Here is a 22,580-nt window from a genome sequence, read left to right as displayed (position 1 = left end):
TGCTTGGTTTTAATTTTATTCTACTACTCTCACAATCTACGAGTTTGATTTTGAGGCTTGAAAGGACGAGGGTATAACTTTCTATGCTACGGAGGTGGCTTATTTCTTTTATATTTTGGGCATTTATTTTTGTGTGATTGTAAAGAAACCAGAATTTGATTTTGATAGAATTCTCTCAGCAAGTAAAATAACAGCTGAATTTTGTACTACTGAGCCCATCTTTTGGACACTTCTCTAGATAATGACATTTGAAGCTGAAAATAGAGAATCTAGACTTCATGTGTACACACGCGCATACAACTTTCTATTCTATGTTAAGAGTTAACAAAGCATTATGAGCATGGTTTATGTTTTCCCATGTTAGGTGTTCAAGAAATGCATGCGATTGACCTAATTTTGATGCAAAATTTTGTAACATGAAAAGATGACGAGTTACAAAAATATCCTTAGATACAAACACGGTCAAATAATATCTCTCGAAAGAAGTGTGTCTGGCTAAAACATAAACTGCTCAGGACAATAATATTGTTACTGAAAAATAATAATATGGTTATCATATACCTTGCTTGATCTTATTATATTGTGTAATAAAGAATTGTGATCGATTAAGAGAGAAGCACAAATTAGTACGTATGCCTTGTGTCGGTGGGCAGTGGGTTGGAAAGAGGATGCCAAAAGAGTAGAGAAGAAGGATAGTATCCCATCATGACCATGTGCAAGTCCACCCAACCTTAGGGAGTGTGGAGTGTGGAAGGTCCAGAGTCAGAAAAAGTATGAAAAAACGATTTGATAAAAATAAAAACTTTTCGTCTTTAGAATATAAAACAACAATTGTATGTTCGAGTAACATCAAATGTTGTGGTGGACACCTAAGTATTTATTCAACAAGTTTTGGGTTTTGAGCCTTGATAATGGAATTGTTTTTAGCAAGGGCGTTGCGCTCAAAGTAGAATTTTCTGAAGTGAATTTAGATTAGTCGGATTCCAAAATGGATACCGTGAAAACCCAAAATATAATTTGTATACTCTAGTTACTTAGGTTGCGTTTGTTTAAAATTTTGCACCTTTTGAATATGCAAACTTATTTTTGAGTTCTTTTATAGCATTGAGTATTTGTTTGAGCTGGCTCTTGGAAAAACGTATGCCTCCTTAATTCTCCGAATGCATCAAACGGATCGCAGCAGAACGTTTGTTTTGTTTTTTTCTTTTCAATTATTTCTGTTTATTCCACACTCCGGAAATAAAATTAATAAGAAAAAGCATAGAAGCAAAAAATTCTGAATTTTAATTTTGTGGTAAATGTCTAAATGCATAGCCAAACTCCAAGCTTAAACAGCACCTACAATTACAAAAGAGAGACTTGACTTTCTCTACAACTATATCTCACTAACTAAATAAAATAGAGGTTAGCACTCATCCTTCAAATGAGCTGCTTGCTATTTATTAATTCCTTTGTGGCGATTATTTAAGATGGCCCGCTCTGAGTTTGAAGACATCAGCAGATCTCACGACAAGATCTAACTATAAAAATTTACTACTCCCTCGGTTCACTTTTACTTGTTCATTATTTGACCTTGCACGTCATTTAAAAATTAATTAATGAAATATATATTTTACCATTATATCCATATTAATTGGTGTATAGTCTCAATAGATTTGGAAAATAATTTGAAAATGAGTAATTAATGTTAAGGGTAAAACAAAAACAAAAAAAATGTCATTCTCTTGTATGTTAAAATTGACAAGTAAAAGTAAAAATTTATTTGTAATATAGCGAACAAGTAAAAGTGAACGAAGGGAGTAGTTAAGTTTTCACGAAATGGCTGTAATTTTGGAGGTTTTGATTTTGTCGTCCATTACTAATGTTATTTTAATTATATGATCTTTTTTAGGGGAGATCAGTAAAAAATAACATAGAAGATATGTAAATAAAAAATAATTTCTTTTGTATGGTGATTATCTTCTATTCAAATTATAAATTAAAAAAAAAAAAATGCATTCCCTGAATTCCATGTATGCGAGTATGCACAAAATGGTCTACTGGATCGAGCTTGATCGACTGCATTCACTTGCCAGTTATAATACATACTGTGGCCCAAGAAGGTTTGGTTTGATATCCAGATTTCTAGTTTACAGCCAACTTAGCCAAAATTTTCTATTTCACCCGCTTAGCCAAAGCCTTTGTTTAATCAAGCAAATGAAGGCCTCGTAGGTATACCCAGCAACATAACATCTTACATCTCCAACAGGATAATAACACCAAAGCTTCATATCCACCATCTGACTTTATCTCTGCACCAGAAAACGGCCCCAATCCGCAATAAAAACAAAAGAAAAGGTCTACCCATCAACCATCAGAAAACACTATAATTCACCTTCACGACTTACAATAATAAATTTGAAAAATCTCGAATAACAGGGGGAAAAAGGAAAATCCAAATAAAGAAGAAAGATGAAGAACCAATTATAAATCCATCACAAAGCCATATCTCTATACAATGTATAAATATACATTTATGTAGTATGTAAATATAATATCATATAAAGGTGCAAATACACCTCTTAAATAATGTTACATAGTGTATTTACGCTACCCCGTATTGTATAAAGGCGTATAAGCATTGTATAACAGTGTATAATGGTGCATATATACACCTTTTATACATTTTTATACAATATATATGCACTCCCTAAAGGACACCAACATCCATTTTAACACCACTGTATTTCCACCTGTTTATGTTAGAAACTTCAAATACTGAATGAAAGACAAAAGTGAAGCAAAGTTAGAACCCAATTGCATTTTTCAACTTCAGATTTGAAAACCTAAGAAAATTGTTTAGAGTATGTGGTTCAGATTCTAACATTTTTGGTGAGTTCTAAGAGATTGAAGCAACTGGGTTTCAAAGAACAATATAAGTTTCTATTTGGTGGTTCTTCTATATATGGTGATTTTGTGTGGTCTGAATGGTGTAGTATGAAGAGAAAGAAGAGAAAAGAGAGGCAAGCTGTGAGAGAGAAAGGTATGAAGCGGTGGTCTTAGGCTGCAAACTAGATTGGTGAAGGGATATTTAGGGTAAAAAGAGGATTGTTGGGCTAATTTTGGTAAACTAGATCACTTATGGGTATTGGGCCGTAATTATTCCTTCTATGTTCCAACAAAAGATAATCAAGCCCAAAAACAGCGGGAAATGACGCGCATTTTTTTGCGCGGAATGTCCTTCAAAGGCACTACTCTTTAATTTTTGCCCTTCGAATGAGTTTCGGGTTCGAACGCCTGCTTCACCAAAAATTTTAAAAAAATCGCAAGACAGAGTTTTGGATTCAAACTACCTTATAAGGCAGAGTTTGGGCAAAAGTCTGCCTTAAGGCCTAATTTTGGGTAAAAGTTTGCCTTAAGGCAAACCTCTGTCTTAAGGCCTAACTTTTGTCGGATTAGGCCTCATTTTGCTACAAACCTCTGCTTTGCGTTTTTTTTTTTTTTTTGACAGAGCCGGATTGGAACCCAGAACCTTGGAGTATTAAGTGAAAGGCAAAAATTAAAGACCAACAATTTGAGGGATAACAATTAAAGACCAGAGCCTTTGAAGGGCAGCCGTGCAAATGTGGTGTCCTTAAAAGTGTTTGGTCTTGAATTTCATTTTTTTGCGCGGATTTCCCTTCTTCTAAGGTGGTCTTTAATTTTTTCCCTCAAATTGGTGGTCTTTAATTTTTGCTCTTCGCCTAATACTCCGAGAATCTGGGTTCAAACCACAGCTCAGTAAAAAAAAAAAAAAAAAAAAAAAAAAGGAATTTCGCAAGGCAGAGGTTTGGATTCGCAAGGCAAAATTTTGCCTTCAAAACACTGCCTTAAGGCAGAATTATAAGGCAAAATTTTCCCTGAAAGGCAAAATTTTGAACCCAAGTAGAGTTTTGGAACTCTGCCCCAATCATGCAAAATTCTGCCTTGCGAATCTTTTGTTAATTTTTGACTAAGCGGGGGTTCGAACCTGAGACCAAGGGGTTCTAACGAAGGGTAAAAATTAAAGACCACCAATTTAATGATCAAAAATTACAGACCACCCAAAACTAAGGGCATTCCTGCTAATTGCCCCTTGAATTTTTGTTCTCGCTAAACAAAAAATTTCAAAAAATGACCTTAACTTGAAAAAAATCATTGGGAAGAACTTTTATTGCCCATCGGGTATAATTCTAACTTTTTTCCTATAAGACAAAACTTGTGGTTAATTGAGCAATTCACTATCTTGAAATCGCCTAAAATCCTGCCTTATGGCAAGAGCTATTAAGTTATGCCTTTTGTAAAGACCTCTTTTAACTAATTTCCTCCAACAAAATCTTCCCACTGCTGCCCATCGGGCATAAGTTCTAGCTCTTTCCTATAAGACATGACTTGTGGTCAACTGAGTAGGTTCATCAAACTAATTTATGTCCATAACTTATGTTCGATGAGCAATACAAGCTTTGCCTAGATAATTTTTTGAAGCGGAGGCTATAACTTTAAAAAAATTGTTAAGAGGGGCCAAAAAATCAAAACCACCCCCATGGAGGCCATTTTGTCAACTTAAGCCCAAAAACAGTATTCCAAGTATTCATTTGTTCTACTTGAAACTACAAAGAGACGAGCTTCATATATAGGGGTCCAAGAACCGCGTCACCCGGAGTTGAACTTACACGTTTTGTATGAAAAATTTCCCACGCTGAAAGCAAGTTGACAAACACTTGTTGGCAAGATGATGTGTACTTGGGACCTATCCATCAAATTGCTAATCCTATTGTGGCTCATTTAATACTCTAATATGTTGGCCCAGACATTACTATTACTCAGGGGAATCTAAAGATTCTAAGTAATCTAAAGATTTTGTAGTCACTTAGTTAGATTCTAACTAATGGCTTAGTCGATTTCGTTATTTTCATTTTCATATCGTTTTGAATTTCTTGGCCTTATCTGACCTCTCTTTTTACTTTTCTATCGTAAAGTGTCTTTCTGAACAACCGTCCTACCTTGGTAGGAGTAAGTCTCGCGCACACTCTACCCTCTCAGACCACGTTGTGGAATTTCACTGGATTTTTGTTGGTTAGATTCTAACTAATGGTTACTAACCAAAAGGCTTCTCTTTCAAATTCAACCTTTTAGTTGTCCTCTCTTGTTTATCTCCTTGAGAGGGTGATGTGAAATGTACTATAACTTTTTTTCTATGCCTCATTTTTCTCCTACTATATATTGCTTTATTGGCTTAATATTTTTTTTTAAAAAAATTGTCAGTAAATTTAAATGAACACATAAATTACGATTTATTTCAATTGAGCACCAGAACACATGATAATATGATTCTATTAGACATTTTCTATTTAAATTTTAAAAATATTTTTGCGTGTATTCTCAAATGACTATTACATAGATAAGTTAACTACTTAAAATATGTCACCTCCTTTAATATACACGCATTAGCCTCAATAACCTGTAAATCCTTCGAATCGTTCCAACTATAACTGATGTGTATAATTAGAGAAAATGACATATTTTATGCCTGTGTATCTAAATATTACATAATTTTTAGTTTTCCAAGCAATAGTAATACTCCCTCCGTCTCAATTTAAGTGTCTTAGTTTGATTGGACACGAAATTTAAGAAATAAAGGGAGACTTTTGAATCTTGGGGTCTTAAATTAAAGATGTGTGTAGTCTTTTAAATCTTGTGGTCTGAAACTTGCCAAAACTTACTAAACAAATGATTAGAATATACATTTTACAAAATAATGTGCCATTTATAAACTACTAACAAAAGGAAGAAATGTCATTTCCTCATCACATAAGTTTTTGGAAAGCAAAAGGATTTAATTATATTAAGAAAAGTCATTAATTCGCTTCATATTATCATTATAGTTTGTATATCTTAAATGAAAATAACATCTGCTTCATCTCATCGAAAGAATAAAGGTAGCATATATAATTGATGTCTCTTGAACCAAATTATTTTTCTTCTTTTTGAAAGAAAGTGTTATAGTTCATAATGGATGTTTTTAATCACACAGATGTTACAGCTAAGTTGGATCTCAAGAAATTTTCAAAGTCTAAACCTAAATAAAATTCAATAAATAAATAATGCTAAAAAGAAGCCTAAGATAAGGACAAAAATGACTTTATTCAATTTTAAATACTTTGGGTGCAATTTTAATATTTGGAGAGCCTTTAGTTTTTAGGAATTTGCAGAAAAGGTTGAACTAATCTTTCAATAACTTAATAACATAAAGAGTGGGAAAAAAAGTAATTGCATATTTAATTTTAATATTAGTTTTGGGCTCGTACTTAGCACGGATCAAATAACACTAGTCATCGTTATAAAAGAAAATACTTTAATCCAACATTGGTTATTTATGAGTCTAATGGAAGTATACTTATCGAAAGGACAACAGTAATAGTGGCACCTAAAATCAAGACAATGACTTGGTAAGGCAGTTAAACATTTAACACTTACTATGTATATAATAATAAGAATAAGCAAAACATGTAACCAACTCACCCAACTGGACACAAACTTTAGCTGCTCTCACTATCACAGCCTCAATTTGTTTATCTAGTAGTATGTTTACTTTTGAATTGGCTTTCATTTTTCAAGCAATTGGCCCAATATTTTTTCTGCCACTGTTCAGTTCTGGCCTTTCCCTTGGAGATTGAACTGATGAAAATAACGGTAAAAGGACATATAGCCAAAGTGGAAGTGGGAATGAGGCCTTGGGACTTTGGAATTTGAGCGGTAGAATATCTGAATTTCTCGAAATAATAAAAAAAAAAAAAAAAAAACAGTTTCAATTCTTCGATATTCCTCCTCCATCTTAGAACTTTGAGGTTAACACTGAGGGTGAGGGTGTGCTTAGTAGGTTTTCAATTTTCTAATGTTCGTTTGATCAAAATTTGAAAAATATTTTCTTTAGAAAAACAAGTTTCTTAAAAATGGGAAAATGACTTCTCCAATCAAAGCAAGGAAAACAAGCCTACAAGTGACATTTCACCCACCACTCAATCACCAAACCCCAACCACTCCCCCAACCCCATGCACCATCCCCCCCCCTTCCAAAAAAAAATCTTTTTAAAAGATTTAGTTTTTTTTTTTTTTTTTGAATTTTTTATACCACTCCATCCCCCCTCAAAATATATTATATTTTTCTCAAAAAAAGGTTTTAGAAAGTTTTATTTTTTATTTTTACACCACCCACCCCCCACGCCCCCTTTCCCCCCACCCCAACACCCAACCACCCCCTCCCAAAAAAATATTTTTTTTAAAAAAAAAAAAAAGTTCTGAAAAGTTTTTTTTTTTTACTTTCTACGTCACCCCCCGTCCCGCTTCAAACACCCCACCACCCCGTCCAAAAATAATTAATTTCTTTTGAAAAAAGCTTTGAAAAGTTTTTTTTTTCTACATCCACCCACCCCCTCTCCCTATACCCCCTCCTGAATTTTCTACTTCATTTAAATTTTACCTTTATAAAAACAGAAAGTTAGTGTGGTTAAATTTGGTGTGGGGTGGGTGGGTTGTAGTTGGGGGGGGGGTGGGTGGTAGGTGGGTAAGACAAAATTTTCCATTTTTTAATATTTTTTATAAAAATAATATAAAATATATGAAATAGAAAATTTAGAAACGGATGCGTGGGTGGGAGGGTTGGATGGAGTGGTGGTATGGGTTGGGGTTGGTGGCCGCATGGGGTAAGGGTGGGTGAAGATGAAGTGCCTTAGGGAGTAGTGGTTGGGTGGCTGGGATTTGGTTAGAGGTTGTTGTGGGTAGGGGGTAGAGGGTGGGTGCTTAGGGTGGGTGGTGAGGGTGGGGTGGTGTGGGGTTTGGGGTGGAGTTGATGGATCTAGGGTGAGTATTTTTCAAAAAATGATTTCTACCAACCAACTAAACATGAGAAAATAAGTAAGAAATTCATTTATTTTCCAACACGCAATCAAACATGAGAAAATAAGTAAAAATTCGCTCATTTTTCAAAAACACATTATCCAGGAAAACATTTTATGTGGAAAATATTTTCCTTAATACCAAACACACCCTGAAATTGAAGTTCCTCACAGGGACAAGGGATGATTCCACCTCAAGCCTGAATGTTAATTACTTTTATTTATATTTGGGATAAAGGTGACGTCTGGCCATTTGCACGTTCCCCGACTAATTCATAGGGTACCTAGAATCTCATAGATATCGAGTAACTTCGTCCACCAAGATTCGGGCAGATGCAAAGAAATCAACTGGAACATTAATTACTATACCAACCTTTTAAGATTACCATCCTCTTTTCCATGACAAAAAGCAACTAAATCGTTTGAAAGAAGCAAGTTCAATTCACCTAAAAACGGGCAATAAGGAAATAATATGGAAACTCAGGCAAGTCCAATTTGGAAGTATGTATATTCAAAAAGACCAAACAGACTCTATAACCAAATCCTGTACGTTTAGAAAGAACTCAGAAACCGGGATAGCTTACTAGGTTAGCAAAAATAGCAGAAAAACTCACAGTAAACTTACAGTAGCTCTTTCAACCAAAAAAAGATGAAGCAGAATAGTCACTCTATGGATTTAAAAGATATAATGAAGAACTACAAACAACAAAACTATCAATAGAGAAAACATAAGTATGTTAACAAAAGGCATAAACAGTTACTGACACTGGCAATCACAGGTGAAAATATGGCCAACAATCACGCGCAAAATTTTCACATACTCCAAGTTTAGCCATTTACATAATAGTATTGCTTGGCCAACACATCTCGACCACTCTATAATTTTGAAGAAACAAGCTTCAAGTCATTATGCATGCAATGTAGTGTCAAAAAGGACTGCTTGAGAACTTCCGGACCAAAGTCCTAAAAGGCAACAAGAAAAACAGAGCCAACTTTTTACAAAGCTGCATCAGAATTAGATCACAGTCAGACTCATTAAAGGAAATCCTCATTTGATAATCCCTTTTACCACTAATACACCTTCAGAGTTACTGATGATGACTCCAAACATTCATCAGTGGCAAAAGTACCTCGAATGGCACTTATAAGCTGACAACATCCTATCAATGTGACAAAAAATGTGATGAAAGTAAAATCTGATTTCATTCATCAACCAAAACTCTCTTAGTCAAAGCGAGACCCTTAGCTATGTGGACATGTGTAATCTGGATGGTCGACGAACCAATATCATATGACGAGTAAAGTTGGTTTCCAGAGTTCTTATAGGCCAACGTTAAAAGAACTCATGGGCCTTCGGAGACTCTTTTCATACATGAATTGAGTAAACAGGAAACTGTCTGAAAATTCTTAATTGTCTCTCCATCTTATTTCTGTCTCTGCTGCCACTTGCTAGACAAAAGTATAGGTGGCATCTTTCATGTGCAATACAGGATATGCAAGCAATTAAATATCAAAATATACACGATGGTGTGTTCAAAACATTACAATGCCCATAACAAGCAAAAAAGAAACTGGATGGAATTAGGCCTTAACTCAAAAAAGAAGGAAAAAAAACATACATGACACTACCTCAGACTACAAGTCCCATCACGGTAGCCGCACTTCTTGAAACGAAAAATACCAAGACTATGACTGCATCACCTTATTTTGTTCAACACATGCAGGTGCCTTGAATGCTTGACACTTCCACATTGATGCCCTCTCAAGAGGAAACACGGGATTATTACTGGTCGTACCTTTGCTGATGTTCTCATCGAATGACAATGAACTCTTAGATTTCAAATCCTCTTTAGGGCTTGCTTGATCCCTGAAGCTGCAAATGCTGAGGGGTAATTTTTTCTGCTTAAGCCTTCCCTTCTTTCTCCCAATGCTGCAATTATCATTTACAGAATCCCCAAATTTCTCCTTTGACATAATTGATTCTCTTTCCTTGTTTTCTGTATTTACATAATCAGCTTTACTAGATTGTGAGGCTTCCCCATTTTTTATCTTTGTGTGGTCAGCTTTATTTGTTGTGTTTAAATCTACTCTAACAAGGTCTTTCTCTGAGATAGGCGCATCACACTCTCTTTCTCTAGCAAAACCATTCCCATTGCTCGTGGAAGGGTGGTTTCCTTCCAGGGATGTACTTTTAGTTTTTTCAGGAGAAGACCTCTTCAGCCTCTTGTGTTTTTGATTTCTTGAGTCGGGGGTTGAGTTCTTCAAAATTCTCGGAGAGCTATTTATGGCCCTATGTAACGTCCGAGCTAACTCTTCATCTGTTCTACAATTATCAGTCCCCTTTTTCTTATTATTGTACAGCATCTGAACAGGAACATGCTTTTTCATCTTATTCCTCTTCATATGTTTGTCCTTACTCGTCGCTCCCTCATCAGAGAAAGTAGCAACCAATGCTAGAGCGCTCTTAGCAGCAGCCACAGCCTTTGCTGCTTTCGCAGCCTTCTCTTCCGCAATGGCTCTTGCAGCTTTTGCAGCCTTCGCAGCTTCTACAGCTGCCAATCTTGAGGCCTCCGCGATCTCCTCATTCGATCGATTAGAGTCACCAAAATGAGATTTCAATAGATTATTAAGACGGGTATCAAACTCGCACCCCGGACTACTAACAGTTGGCGGGGATGGGGTAGATGAGTAAACATCAGAATTTTGCTTCTTCAATCCAGCAAGAAGCCGTTTTCGCGGAGGCAAAAGCACATCGGCATCCAAGTGATTGATATCACATACATTAGCTTCCATCTTTTTCTTTTTTTTACATCTACACACTTTCAAACTACAAAAACAACATTAAAGATCACACCTTTAGCACAAAACTAAAAAACAAAACCAGCTGGCAGCTTGTTATTTCCAAACCCTACATAAGATTCACATTTTATTAACCCTAGAGCTACCAAAAACCCAATCTTTTCATGCAATTCAATCCAAATCAAACAGAAAATCCAAAATTCAATTCAAACCCATAATCAAGAATCATAAAAATAACCCAACAGACCAAAGAAATATGAAAAATGAATCAAGTTCAAGAATTTCCAACTTTTTAAGATTAAAAACAGAGAATTAAACATAATTCACCATAATCCAAGATAATTAGCAGTTGATTCAAGAGAATTATGCAAATCTAATTGAACTTAGCTCCTTAGATGTTTTTTTTTTGTCACAATTTTTTATTTGCAAATAATCTGAAGACCCCATAATTCAATGTAATGAAAATCACATAAGGATAAATACCTGATCCTGTCATTTTACAAGGCATGAAAGAAAGGAGTTGAAATTAGGGTTTTTAGAGAGAGAGGAGAGATGTGAAGAAAGAAAGATGGTATGTTGAAAAACCAGTTGAAATGACACAAAATTTTGAAGATCATATTATTATTATTATTTTATTTTTAAGAAAGAAATTTGATTGGTTCTGATTATAGAGAGCCAAAAAAAATGCAAATATTGTAAATATGTTAACTATACATTAAACGTTTGCTTATCAACCTATCCTTGCAACTTAACCTCAGATTTGCCATGGTGGTTTTTAATATACATTTACAAGAGCTCTCATAAGTTATTAAAAAATTATGAGGAAATGAGATCTTTTGCACTCTTATGATTTGAATAAAAAATATAAAATAAAACAATTTCGGACCTTTTATGCGTTTTTCAAAAATTAGTCCACAAAAGATGAATTATAATACAATAGATAATATTTATTTGATGCTAAATATATCAATATATGCCTTATTTGGAGTCTTTTGTTATAGTTGGATACCCAATATATGTGATAAAAAAACAGAGCTTAATGCACAAATGATGAAAAAATATTGATATTATAGGTTATATTAGGTAATTACAGGTAAATCTATTGATAATTATTACTTAATTGATATCTTTATTTTAAAACTGATAACGACTTTATATCACAAGTCAAATAGCGTAAGTAGAGGTATTTAAGCTACCATTACATACAATTTAAATCCATACAAATATTTGTTTAGTTTAAAATTAGATAAATAAATATGGCAAATAATCCACTTTGGCAAATAATCCACTTGTCTTACATATCACTCCTTGGTTACATTGAAGAATTGTTGTTGAAAAAGGTTCAACCTTTCCATTTATTTAGCATGATTCTTTACTTTAAAGTGATGGGGCTTGTCTTAAAACTTAAAAGTATCATTATCATTTTATATGCTTTTATCCGTGTATTCTTAACACCCTATATACTTTTATTCAATAAATTACTTTATTTAAAGTAATACATAAATACATATATGCATTATTTGAAAGAAAATGATAGTAAAATACTCAATTACTGGATTTTGATACATCACGTAAAGGAGAAATCACTTTCTCTTAAAAATAAAACAAAATAATGTATAGTATTAACAAAAAAAGTTGGTGATATTGTTGATGTTCAAATTAACTGTAAAACCACCTAACTCTAATAATTTCTTCTTCAAAATATCTATTTTTTATGATCTTATCTTTGTTTGTAACGTTAGATAACAAGAATACTTTTGCTTATCATGCAACATACTTGATCCTCGTCAAAAAAACATAAAGCCAATGATATCGATACTATAACAAAATTAAGTTTCACTTGTTATATTAATGAAATATAGTGTATCAGGTGAGCAAGTAATAGTAATAAACTTAGTACTAATTTCTGGACACGTGCGTCCGTAGCAATTAAGCTCGACTTTTTCAAATGATATAGATAACATTAAACTATGTGCATGACGAGAAACTAAAATTTTAAATAGAAAAAGACAAGTTGAAATTGATGAATAATCAGCCTATTTGGATGACTTGATTGTGACTAAAGTGGTATAACCTTTCCTTGTGCAATTCCTTAATATATTAAATATTCAATTACGTAATATTTATCAATAGATTTACCTGTAATTACCTAATATAACCTACCATATAAATTAAATTCACTAATAGTGTAAATAGAGGTTACCATTACATACAATTTAAATCCACACAAATATTTGTTTAGTTTAAAATTAGATAAATAAATATGGCAAAATAATCCATTTGTCTTACATACCACTCCTTAGTTACATTGATGAATGGTTATTGAAAAAAAGGTTCAATTCAATTTATTTAGCATGACTCTTTACTTTAGAGTGATGGGGCTTGTCTTAAAACTTAGAAGTATGATTATCATTTTATATGCTTTTATCCGTGTATTCTTAACACACAATATACATTTATTCAATAAATTACTTTATTTAAAGTAATACATAAATACATATATGTATTATTTGAAAGAAAGTGATAGCAAAATACTCAATTACTGGATATTGGTACATTATGTAAGAATAAATTACATTCTCTTAAACATAAAACAAAATAATGTATAGTAGTAAAAAGAAAAAAGGTGGTGATATTGTTGATGGGCATTAACAGTACTAAAACCAACAAAACAATGTATACTTCAGAAAATCTATTTTTTTTAATCTTATCTTTGTTTGTAACTATAGAAAACAGAAGTACATGTGCTTATCATGCAACATATTTGATCCTCATCCAACATACTTGATCCTTGTCCAAAAAACATAAAGGCAATGACATCGATACTATAAAAAAATTAAGTTTCACCCTGTAAAAAAATCCGCCATTCTTTTATGTATAATTATTACTCAACTCTATCCTAATAATATCTCATAGCACTGGGATGCTACACTCGGCATACTCATGCAACACACGTGTCGAGAAACTAGTATTAATGAAATATACTAACTAACTGTAATCATTTTTTCTCAAAAAATCCATTGTTATGATCTTATCTTTGTTTGTAACGATAGAAAACATGAGTACTCATGCTTATCGTGCAACATACTTTATGCTCGTCAAAAAAACATAAAGGCAATTACATCGATACTATAACAAAATCAAGTTTCACTTGTAAAAAAAATCGTCATTCTTTTATGTGTAATTATTACTTAATAATATTTTAAACCACTAGGATGCTACACTCGGCATTGCACGTGTTGAGAAACTAGTATTAATGACATACACCAACTAATTGTAATCATTTTTTCTCAAAAAAATCTATTTTTATGATCTTATCTTTGTGTGTAACAATAGAAAACATGAGTGCACGTGTTTATCATGCAACAACTTTATCCTCATCAAAAAAAAACATCAAAGCAGTTACATCGATACTATAACAAAATTAAAAAAAAATCGTCATTCTTTTATGTATAATTACTCCTTCCATCCCAAAAAGATTGACACTTTTCGCTTTTCTAGTGTCAAACGAGTTGTTATTTGACCGTAATTTTTTCATACGTCTTTGAAGTATTTTAAATTATTAATTGTGGTGACTTATAGCACTTTTTACGTAGTTTTTAAATATGTAAATCTTATTTCGAAAAATAAAAGATTCTATGTTAAATCACACGGTTAAAATTAAAATGTTTGACTCTCGAAAAGCAAAAAGTACCATTTTTTTGGGATAGAGGGAGTATTACTCAATCATGTCTTAATAATATCTTATAGCACTGGGATGCTACACTTGGCATACACGTGCAAGGAGAAACCAGTATTAGTGAAATATACCAACTAACTGTAATCTATTTTATAATCTTATCTTTGTTTGTAACGATAGAAAACATGAGTACACGTGCTTATCATGCAACATACTTTATCCTCGTCAAAAAAACATAAAAGCAATCACATCGATACTATAACAAAATTAAGTTTCACTTGTCATATTAATGAAATATACTGTGAGCAAGTAGTAGTAATATAGTATTAATGTGGAACAGTGACTTTATGAGCAAATACTAAATTTGAAAGATAAATTCCTAGCCACATAACTTCAATAGTTATTTAAAAATGGGAAAGAACAAAAAGTACCACCAAATGATGTGGTGCAGTGGATGAGCTACTCATCCGTTAATCAGAAGTCTTGGGTTTGAGCTCGGGTATGAAAAAATTCTTGATCCTTGTCCAAAAGACAAAAAGGCAATGACATCGATACTATAACACAATTAAGTTTCACTTGTAAAAAAAATTCGTCATTCTTTTATGTATAATTATTACTCAACCCTGTCTTAATGACATCTTATGTCACTGGGATGCTACACTCGGCATGCTCGTGCAACACACGTGTCGAGAAACTAGTATTAATGGAATATACCAACTAACTGTAATAATTTTTTCTCAAAAAATCTATTTTTATGATCTTATCTTTGTTTGTAACGATAGAAAACATGAGTACACATGCTTATCATGCAACATACTTTATCCTCATCAAAAAAACATAAAGGCAATTACATCGATACTATAATAAAATTAAGCTTCACTTGTAAAAACTTCGTCATTCTTTTATGTATAATTATTACTCAACCCTGTCTTAATAATATCTTAAAGCACTAGGATGCTACACTTGGCAATGCACGTGTCAAGAAACTAGTTTTAGTGACATATACCAACTAATTGTAATCATTTTTTCTCAAAAAATCTATTTTTATAATCTTATCTTTGTGTGTAACGATAGAAAACATGAGTACACATGCTTATCATGCAACATACTTTATCCTAGTCAAAAAAACATAAAGGCAATTACATCGATACTATAATAAAATTAAGCTTCACTTGTAAAAAACTTCGTCATTCTTTTATGTATAATTATTACTCAACTCTGTCTTAATAATATCTTAAAGCACTAGGATGCTACACTCGGCAATGCACGTGTCAAGAAACTAGTTTTAGTGACATATACCAACTAATCGTAATCATTTTTTCTCAAAAAATCTATTTTTATAATCTTATCTTTGTGTGTAACGATAGAAAACATGAGTACACATGCTTATCATGCAACATACTTTATCCTAGTCAAAAAAACATAAAAGCAATTACATCGATACTATAACAAAATTAAGTTTCACTTGAAAAAAAATCGTCATTCTTTTATGTATAATTATTACTCAATCATGTCTTAATAATATCTCATAGCACTGGGATACTACACTCGGCATACACGTGCAATGCACGACTAGTATTAGTAAAATATACCAACTAACTGTAATCATTTTTCTCAAAAAATCTATTTTTATAATCTTATCTTTGTTTGTAACGATAAAAAACTTAAGTACACATGCTTATCATGCAACATACTCTATCCTTGTCAAAAAAACACAAAAGTAATCACATCGATACTATAACAAAATTAAGTTTCACTTTGTTAAATTAATGAAATATATAGTATGTGAGCAAGTAATAGTAATATAGTGTTAATGTGAAACGGTGATTTTATGAGCAAATACTAAATTCGAAAGATAAATTCCTAGCCACATAACTTCGATAGTTATTTAAAAATGGGAAGAACAAAAAGTACCACCAAATGATGTGGTGCAGTGAATGAGCTGCTCATCCGTTAATAAGAAATCTCAGGTTCGAGCCCTGGGTACGAAAAATTCTTGGTAGGGAGCGCTTCTTTAGAAATGGACCCCTACCGACACGAATCCTAATATAGTCAGACTCTAATGCAGATACCTGACATCGGTTTGGAAACACACACACACAAAAAAAAAAAAAAAAAAAAAAAAAAAGGGGGAGGGGGTGGGGGGAGCACAAAAACTAATTACTTTGTCTTTATAGTTTGTTAAAATTGACTTGTTATCTTCTATTTGTTTTTTCCCTCCATCTCTTTTTAGATCACTTCAAATGAGATAATACTATTGATTTAGAACCCGTTTGCCACGAGAATTATTCACTTTTTTTAGGTATTTTTTAATTTTTTTTTAAAAATTAGTGTTTGGCCATAAAAATTCCAAATACAACTTGGAGTTGTATTTGAAAAACAACTAAAACCTTGTTTTCCACCTTTTTCATTTTATGTTTTGGACCGTTACTTTTACTTTTCTCTTTAAGTTTACCCTAAAAGTTTTTATTTTTATAAAAAAAGGATCCTCAAAGTGTTTATTTTTACAACTATTTTTATAAACGTTTTTCTGAGTGTTTATTTTTACAACTACTTGGTTTAGTTCTTGTTGAGTTTTGTCTGGAGTACAAGTGCAAGATGGGGTTGATGAGGTAGTGTTTATGCACTGATTATGTTTATTAATTGCTTTGAGTGATTTTGCTAGTTTTTAGAAATTAGGGGTATATATCATATTTCATGTTTTGTTTCTAAAAGTACATTTCAACAACCAAATATTATTTGCAAAAACTATGGTCAAACACAACTTCAACTCCGACTTTAAAAATTCCAAAAAAAAAGTGATTTTTTTTTTTTTGTTATATGGCCAAACGCCTACTTAACTAATTTGGTGCTTTATGCAAATACAATGCAGAAAGAGGGATATAAGAGTAATTTTAACACCTCAACTAAAAATAATAACTCCTACAAGAAATTGACTTTTTTTCATGTAAGTTGATAAAAGGAGAGAAAATGAAGTGAAATGACTATGTTACTTGGCGGTCACATAGCTGCATAACCAACCAATCAAAAAGCAAGATCAAACGCCAGATAAATATTCGCTTTTCAGCCAATGAAGACTGCACGTGTGACGTTTAACTCATCTCTGGGCCCTATTTGGATAACAATTAACGAAGTGAAAAGAAAAAGGGCAATTGGCGCGAATGCCCTTCAAATGCGCTGTCTTTAATTTTTGCCCCGTAACGCGGTCTTTAATATTTCGCCCTTCTAAGCCTAAAAGATAATAAGAAAAGACTTTCTTATCCCTACCCATAACATATAAAAATCTAAAAATCGTAATGAACCCCAAACATCCAATTAAACCTATCCATCATTTCAACAACAAACCTTTCAATCGTTCCATCGTTCCAACATTTCCGGAGAAATCTCCATTGATTTTTCTTTGCTACAACATCGAAAAAGATAAAATATATAATATATAGCGTTTCAATTGAATGTAATTCAACTCAATTTCATGCTTTATTAAGTTTAGATTTGTTAATATTTGAAAATAACAACAAATCATCTTCTATGAACTAAACAACGATATGCGATTGAGATTCAACATTGCGAATCATAATTTTACTCAACAACATAGAATTGATCAAATTTATTGCTTTGTTCGATTTTTATTAGTTTATACGTTCCATTTGATTAGTATACAATGCTCAATGACTTAGACTTGAAATTATAGTAACTTCGTTGACAAAAAATAATCGGGAAAAGTTCGAACAAGTATGTCGGAGGAGGCGAAGTTTACTTTACAAAAGAACAAAGTATCTTGTTAGAGGCAAATTTCATTTTCATAAGCAAAATAAAAAAAATACACAAGTATTAAGAATTAGACAAGTATCGGAGGAGGCGAGAAGTTTACATTAGAAAAGAACAAAAAAGTATCTTTGTTAGCGGCAAACTTTCATTTTATGAGCAAAACAAAAATTTACGCAAGTGTTAAGAACTAGAAAAGTATGTCGGAGGATATGAAGTTCACTTTATAAAAGAACAAAGTATCTTTGTTATAGGCAACTTTCATTTTCATAAGCAAAATAAAAAATTACACAAGTGTTAAGAATTAGACAAGTATCTCGGAGGGCAGAATTTCACTTTACAAAAGAACAAAGTATCTTTGTTAGAGGCAAACTTTCATTTTCATGAGCAAAACAAAAATTTACGCAAGTGTTAAGAACTAGAAAAGTATGCCGAGAGATGAAGTTCACTTTACAAAAGAACAAAGTATCTTTGTTAGAGGCAACTTTCATTTTCATAAGCAAAATAAAAAAGTACACAAGTGTTAAGATTTAGACAAGTCATTTGCCGGAGGAGGGCGAAGTTCTCTTTACAAAAGAACAAAGTATCTTTGCTGGCAAACTTTCATTTTCATAAAAAAAATAAAAAAATACACAAGTGTTAAGAATTAGACAAGTACGCCGGAGGGCGAAGTTCACTTTAAAAAATTACAAAGTATGCCGTGAGAGGCAAACTTTCATTTTTCATAACCAAAACAAAACATTATTAACAAAACAACACCAAAAACACATAAGATTGCATAAAAATCAAAATTATTAACAAGAAAACACCATAAAACCAAGCACACATAAATTAACTTAATTCATGAAGTTATGCGGAACAAGCATAACTTTATGCCGGAACCAAGATAACCATTTCAAAAATCAATAACTATTGGGACCAGGCATATGTTGTCTCAAACAAACACATTCTTCACAAAAACCGATTATTAAATAAAAACGGAGCAACAACATAAAACAGCAGTTCACAGGCAAAACTTCAATGATTCAACAAAGAGAAAACCAAAACGCATATCAAAATCAACTAAAACATATTACGACATTCATAATACGACATTCAAAAAACTAAAATATATACATGGGAATGAAACTAAAGTTCAAAAAATCATACGACACTATAACAAGACATTATCATTTTAAATAAAAAGGATCAATTAAATATAAAAAACGATGAAGACAAAGATATTAATTCAACAAATAACAATTTAACATAAAAACAAATATTGAAACGAGCAAAAGATCCAAATTCGTATCTACGTTTTAGAACATATGAGACAAACACAAAACGAGAGGAGGAAAGAAGAAGCAAAAAAAAAAAAAAAAAGGGGCAAATGACGAAATAAAAAGGATTTTAATGGGGTAAGGATAATTTCGTCAAAAAAACTTTCATTAAACAAAGCGGCAAGGGCAAAATTTAAAGAAGACATAAATGAGGGGCAAAATATAAAGACCAGCCCAAAAGAAGGGCACTCCGCGCAAAAAAAAGAAAGAAAAAAACATACTCCCTTCCTCTGTACCAATTTATGTGGCACTATTTAACTTGATACGAAATTTAAAAAACAAAGAAAGACTTTTGAAATAGGGATAAGGCACTGTTACCCCCCTGTACTATACCCAAAATTGCTGCGACACACCTTACCTTTTCTTGAGCCCTATTACCCCCCTAAACTTATTTAAAATGGAATAATTACCCCCTAAACGCTGATGTGGCAAGGAGAGTGTGTTATTTCTCTTTGAGAAGTGAGAAACATAAAAAAGGGAAAACTTAATTTTTTTTTCTTAAAAATGCATTTTCTTAAAATTTGAAAATAAATCTAGTCTTCCACATTTAGTTTTAAAAAACGGGTTTTCCACATGTTAAGAAAATAATTAATTTTTTCAAAATTTTATAAAAATTCAGCTTTTTTTCACATTTTGGCAAGAAAAACACTTTTCCGATTTTATTTGAAAAATAAAAGTGTAGTAAGAAAATGAAATCATGAAAATCAAGATTTTTAAAGACATTTTAAAAAAATAATCAAGTTTTCCATATTTTTAACAAATCCATTTTTCCATATTTAAAAAAAAAAATCATTTTTCAGTTTTTTTTTCTTTTTCAAAAACGGGTTTTAAAAAAAAAAACAAATTTTCAATTTTTTTTAAAAAAAAGGGTTTTAAAAATCACTTTTTTAAAAGAAAATTCAATTTTTTAATCCATGTTTTTAGTTTTTTTTTTTTTAAATGGTTTTTAAAAAAATCAAATTTTCAAATTAAAAAAAAACGGGTTTTAAAATTCATTTTTTAAATGAAAATTTAATTTTTTATTTTTATTTTTAAAAAAATTAACACGTAAGCTGAAAATTTTTTTAAAAAAAGAAGAAAATAAATAAATACACATGTGGCAAGGAGAGTGTATGTCACTCTCCCATATGAGAGTGGGCATCAGCGTTTAGGGGGGTAATTATTCCGTTTTAAATAAGTTTAGGGGGTAATAGGACCCTAGGAAAGGTAAGGTGTGTCGTAGCAATTTTGGGTATAGTACAGGGGGGTAACAGTGCCTTATCCCTTTGAAATATATGGTCTAAAATAAATCTTATATAAATGTGTAGTTGTAAATCATTACATAAAATTAAATTGTTTCTAAATATAGAAAAGTGTCATTCTTTTTTAAACAGATCAAAAAGGAAATGGTGCCACATAAATTGAGACAGATGGAGTAGTAATTAACACTATCCTTTTTTTCTTTTGAATTTAATTAAACTTAAAATTTATCAAAAAATATAAATACTCCAGTCAAATATCAATATCAAAATCAAATATTTTGAAAGTTTTAGATGAAGAGTCATTAGGGGATACCGCCACACAGGTTACGAGAACAACTATAAGGGGTCGTTTGGTGCATGGTATAAGCTGGGATATCCCAGCTCTAATTTTTTGTACCATATTTAGTAGAAGGTATAAATTTATCCTGGGATTATTTTATACCATCTAAAAGATGGTATAAAATGCATCCCAACTTAAAAGATGGAATATCCCTTCTTATCCCACTTATCTTGGGATTATTTTGTACCATCTAAATGATGATATAAAATAATCCCAAGAGATGAGATAAATTAGTCCCGGAATTATAATCCCGGGATAATTTTGGCTACCTACCAAACGACCCCTGAGAGTAGACGCGAATTCAATACCAATTACATTTTTTTTTTTTGTGACATTAGCTTTGGCCTAAATGTTGAGGCATGTTAAATAGGCAAAATACATCAAATCCACCCTAAACTATACACGAAAAGTCGTGTTCACACTCCAACTAATCAAGCGACCTATTACCTCCCTATATTTATTTTTTGTGGAACTAATTCCACCCTAGAAGGTGAATGACAGACAAAATAAATATAAAAAGGAAATAGCTGCGTTTGAATCTTCAAAATAGAAATGTGGGCCCATTTTCTTATTTTTACTTAATTGTTTCACTCTATAACAAGTGGCCCCCTTCTACTTCTTCATCCCCACCCCTCCCACTTTCTCCTGCTCCTCGTTCTTTCACCATTTGTCAGTCATAGATTAGCTTCAAATACTTTTTTTTTTCCTTCTCAAACAAGTTGAGCTAGCTAGAAGAAAAAGGAGCAAACATGGAGAATGAAGACTTTCTTCTGTTTTTTCTCGTCGATGTAAAATTTTCAGGCCCTTCTTCTTCATTTCCCACCTCAACCTCCAGTCCCAAACCCTTCTTCTTCATTTCCCACCACCACCCACGGACCCACCATAATTTAGCAAACCTCCGCTCCCCAGAAAATCAATGAATTACAAAATCAAGAAAAAACCCAAAATCGAAACTTCAGAGATCAAGCCAACAAAGTGGCCAAACGAGAAATTGAGTTTAAAAAAAAGTGTGAAATTTCATATCTCTAGCTATCGCCTGAAAAGGACAAATCAAAACCCCAAATTTGAAAGAAATGAAAATTAAAGATTAAGCAAAGTTGTGGGTGGATATGGAGAGAGAAATCTGGGGAGAAAGAAAGCCTTACCCTCTTTTTTTTTTTTTTTTTTTTGTTGCCTCATCGGAAGTTATGTTCCGGCACCGGGAACATAAGGAAATTTAGCTTTTTTTTTTTTTTTTTTTTTTTTTTTTTGAAAATGATGATTATTAGTTTGTGTAGGAATTTCTTTTTAAAAAGAAGCATAAAACTTTGGTGGATATGGTGGTTCTGACGAAAATGGGTGGTAGGATGGTAACTCAAGGTGAGCACATCTGTTGAAAATGGAGGAAACTAATGGCTGAAGAAGAAGGAAGAAAGAGAAAGAAACGAGAAAAGATAAGAAAAGAAAAAAAGGGTAAAATAATTCACTTTCTGACGTGGCGCCTACGTGGCTGGCGAGTGTGTAGCACCTCCCCATGTGCAACTGGTTATAGATGTATCAGGGGTA

At 32.4% G+C, this 22,580-nt stretch overlaps 1 protein-coding gene across 1 annotated transcript; it reads right to left on the bottom strand.

Annotated features, from left to right (window-relative positions):
* Positions 1-9,384: 9,384 nt before the first annotated feature.
* Positions 9,385-11,329, bottom strand: LOC132039972 (uncharacterized). Its single transcript, XM_059430545.1, has 2 exons — positions 11,175-11,329; positions 9,385-10,719 (listed from the first exon to the last, which is right to left on the bottom strand). The coding sequence occupies exon 2, from the start codon at positions 10,683-10,685 to the stop codon at positions 9,579-9,581; it is 1,107 nt and encodes a 368-aa protein (XP_059286528.1). The 5' UTR covers positions 10,686-10,719; positions 11,175-11,329; the 3' UTR covers positions 9,385-9,578.
* Positions 11,330-22,580: the final 11,251 nt, after the last annotated feature.

This window comes from Lycium ferocissimum, chromosome 2 (genome assembly GCF_029784015.1).
Source record: "Lycium ferocissimum isolate CSIRO_LF1 chromosome 2, AGI_CSIRO_Lferr_CH_V1, whole genome shotgun sequence".
NCBI classification, from domain to species: domain Eukaryota; kingdom Viridiplantae; phylum Streptophyta; class Magnoliopsida; order Solanales; family Solanaceae; genus Lycium; species Lycium ferocissimum.
The sequence above is the reverse complement of the archived record's forward strand: the minus strand, read 5'-3'. Positions and strand labels throughout refer to the sequence as shown.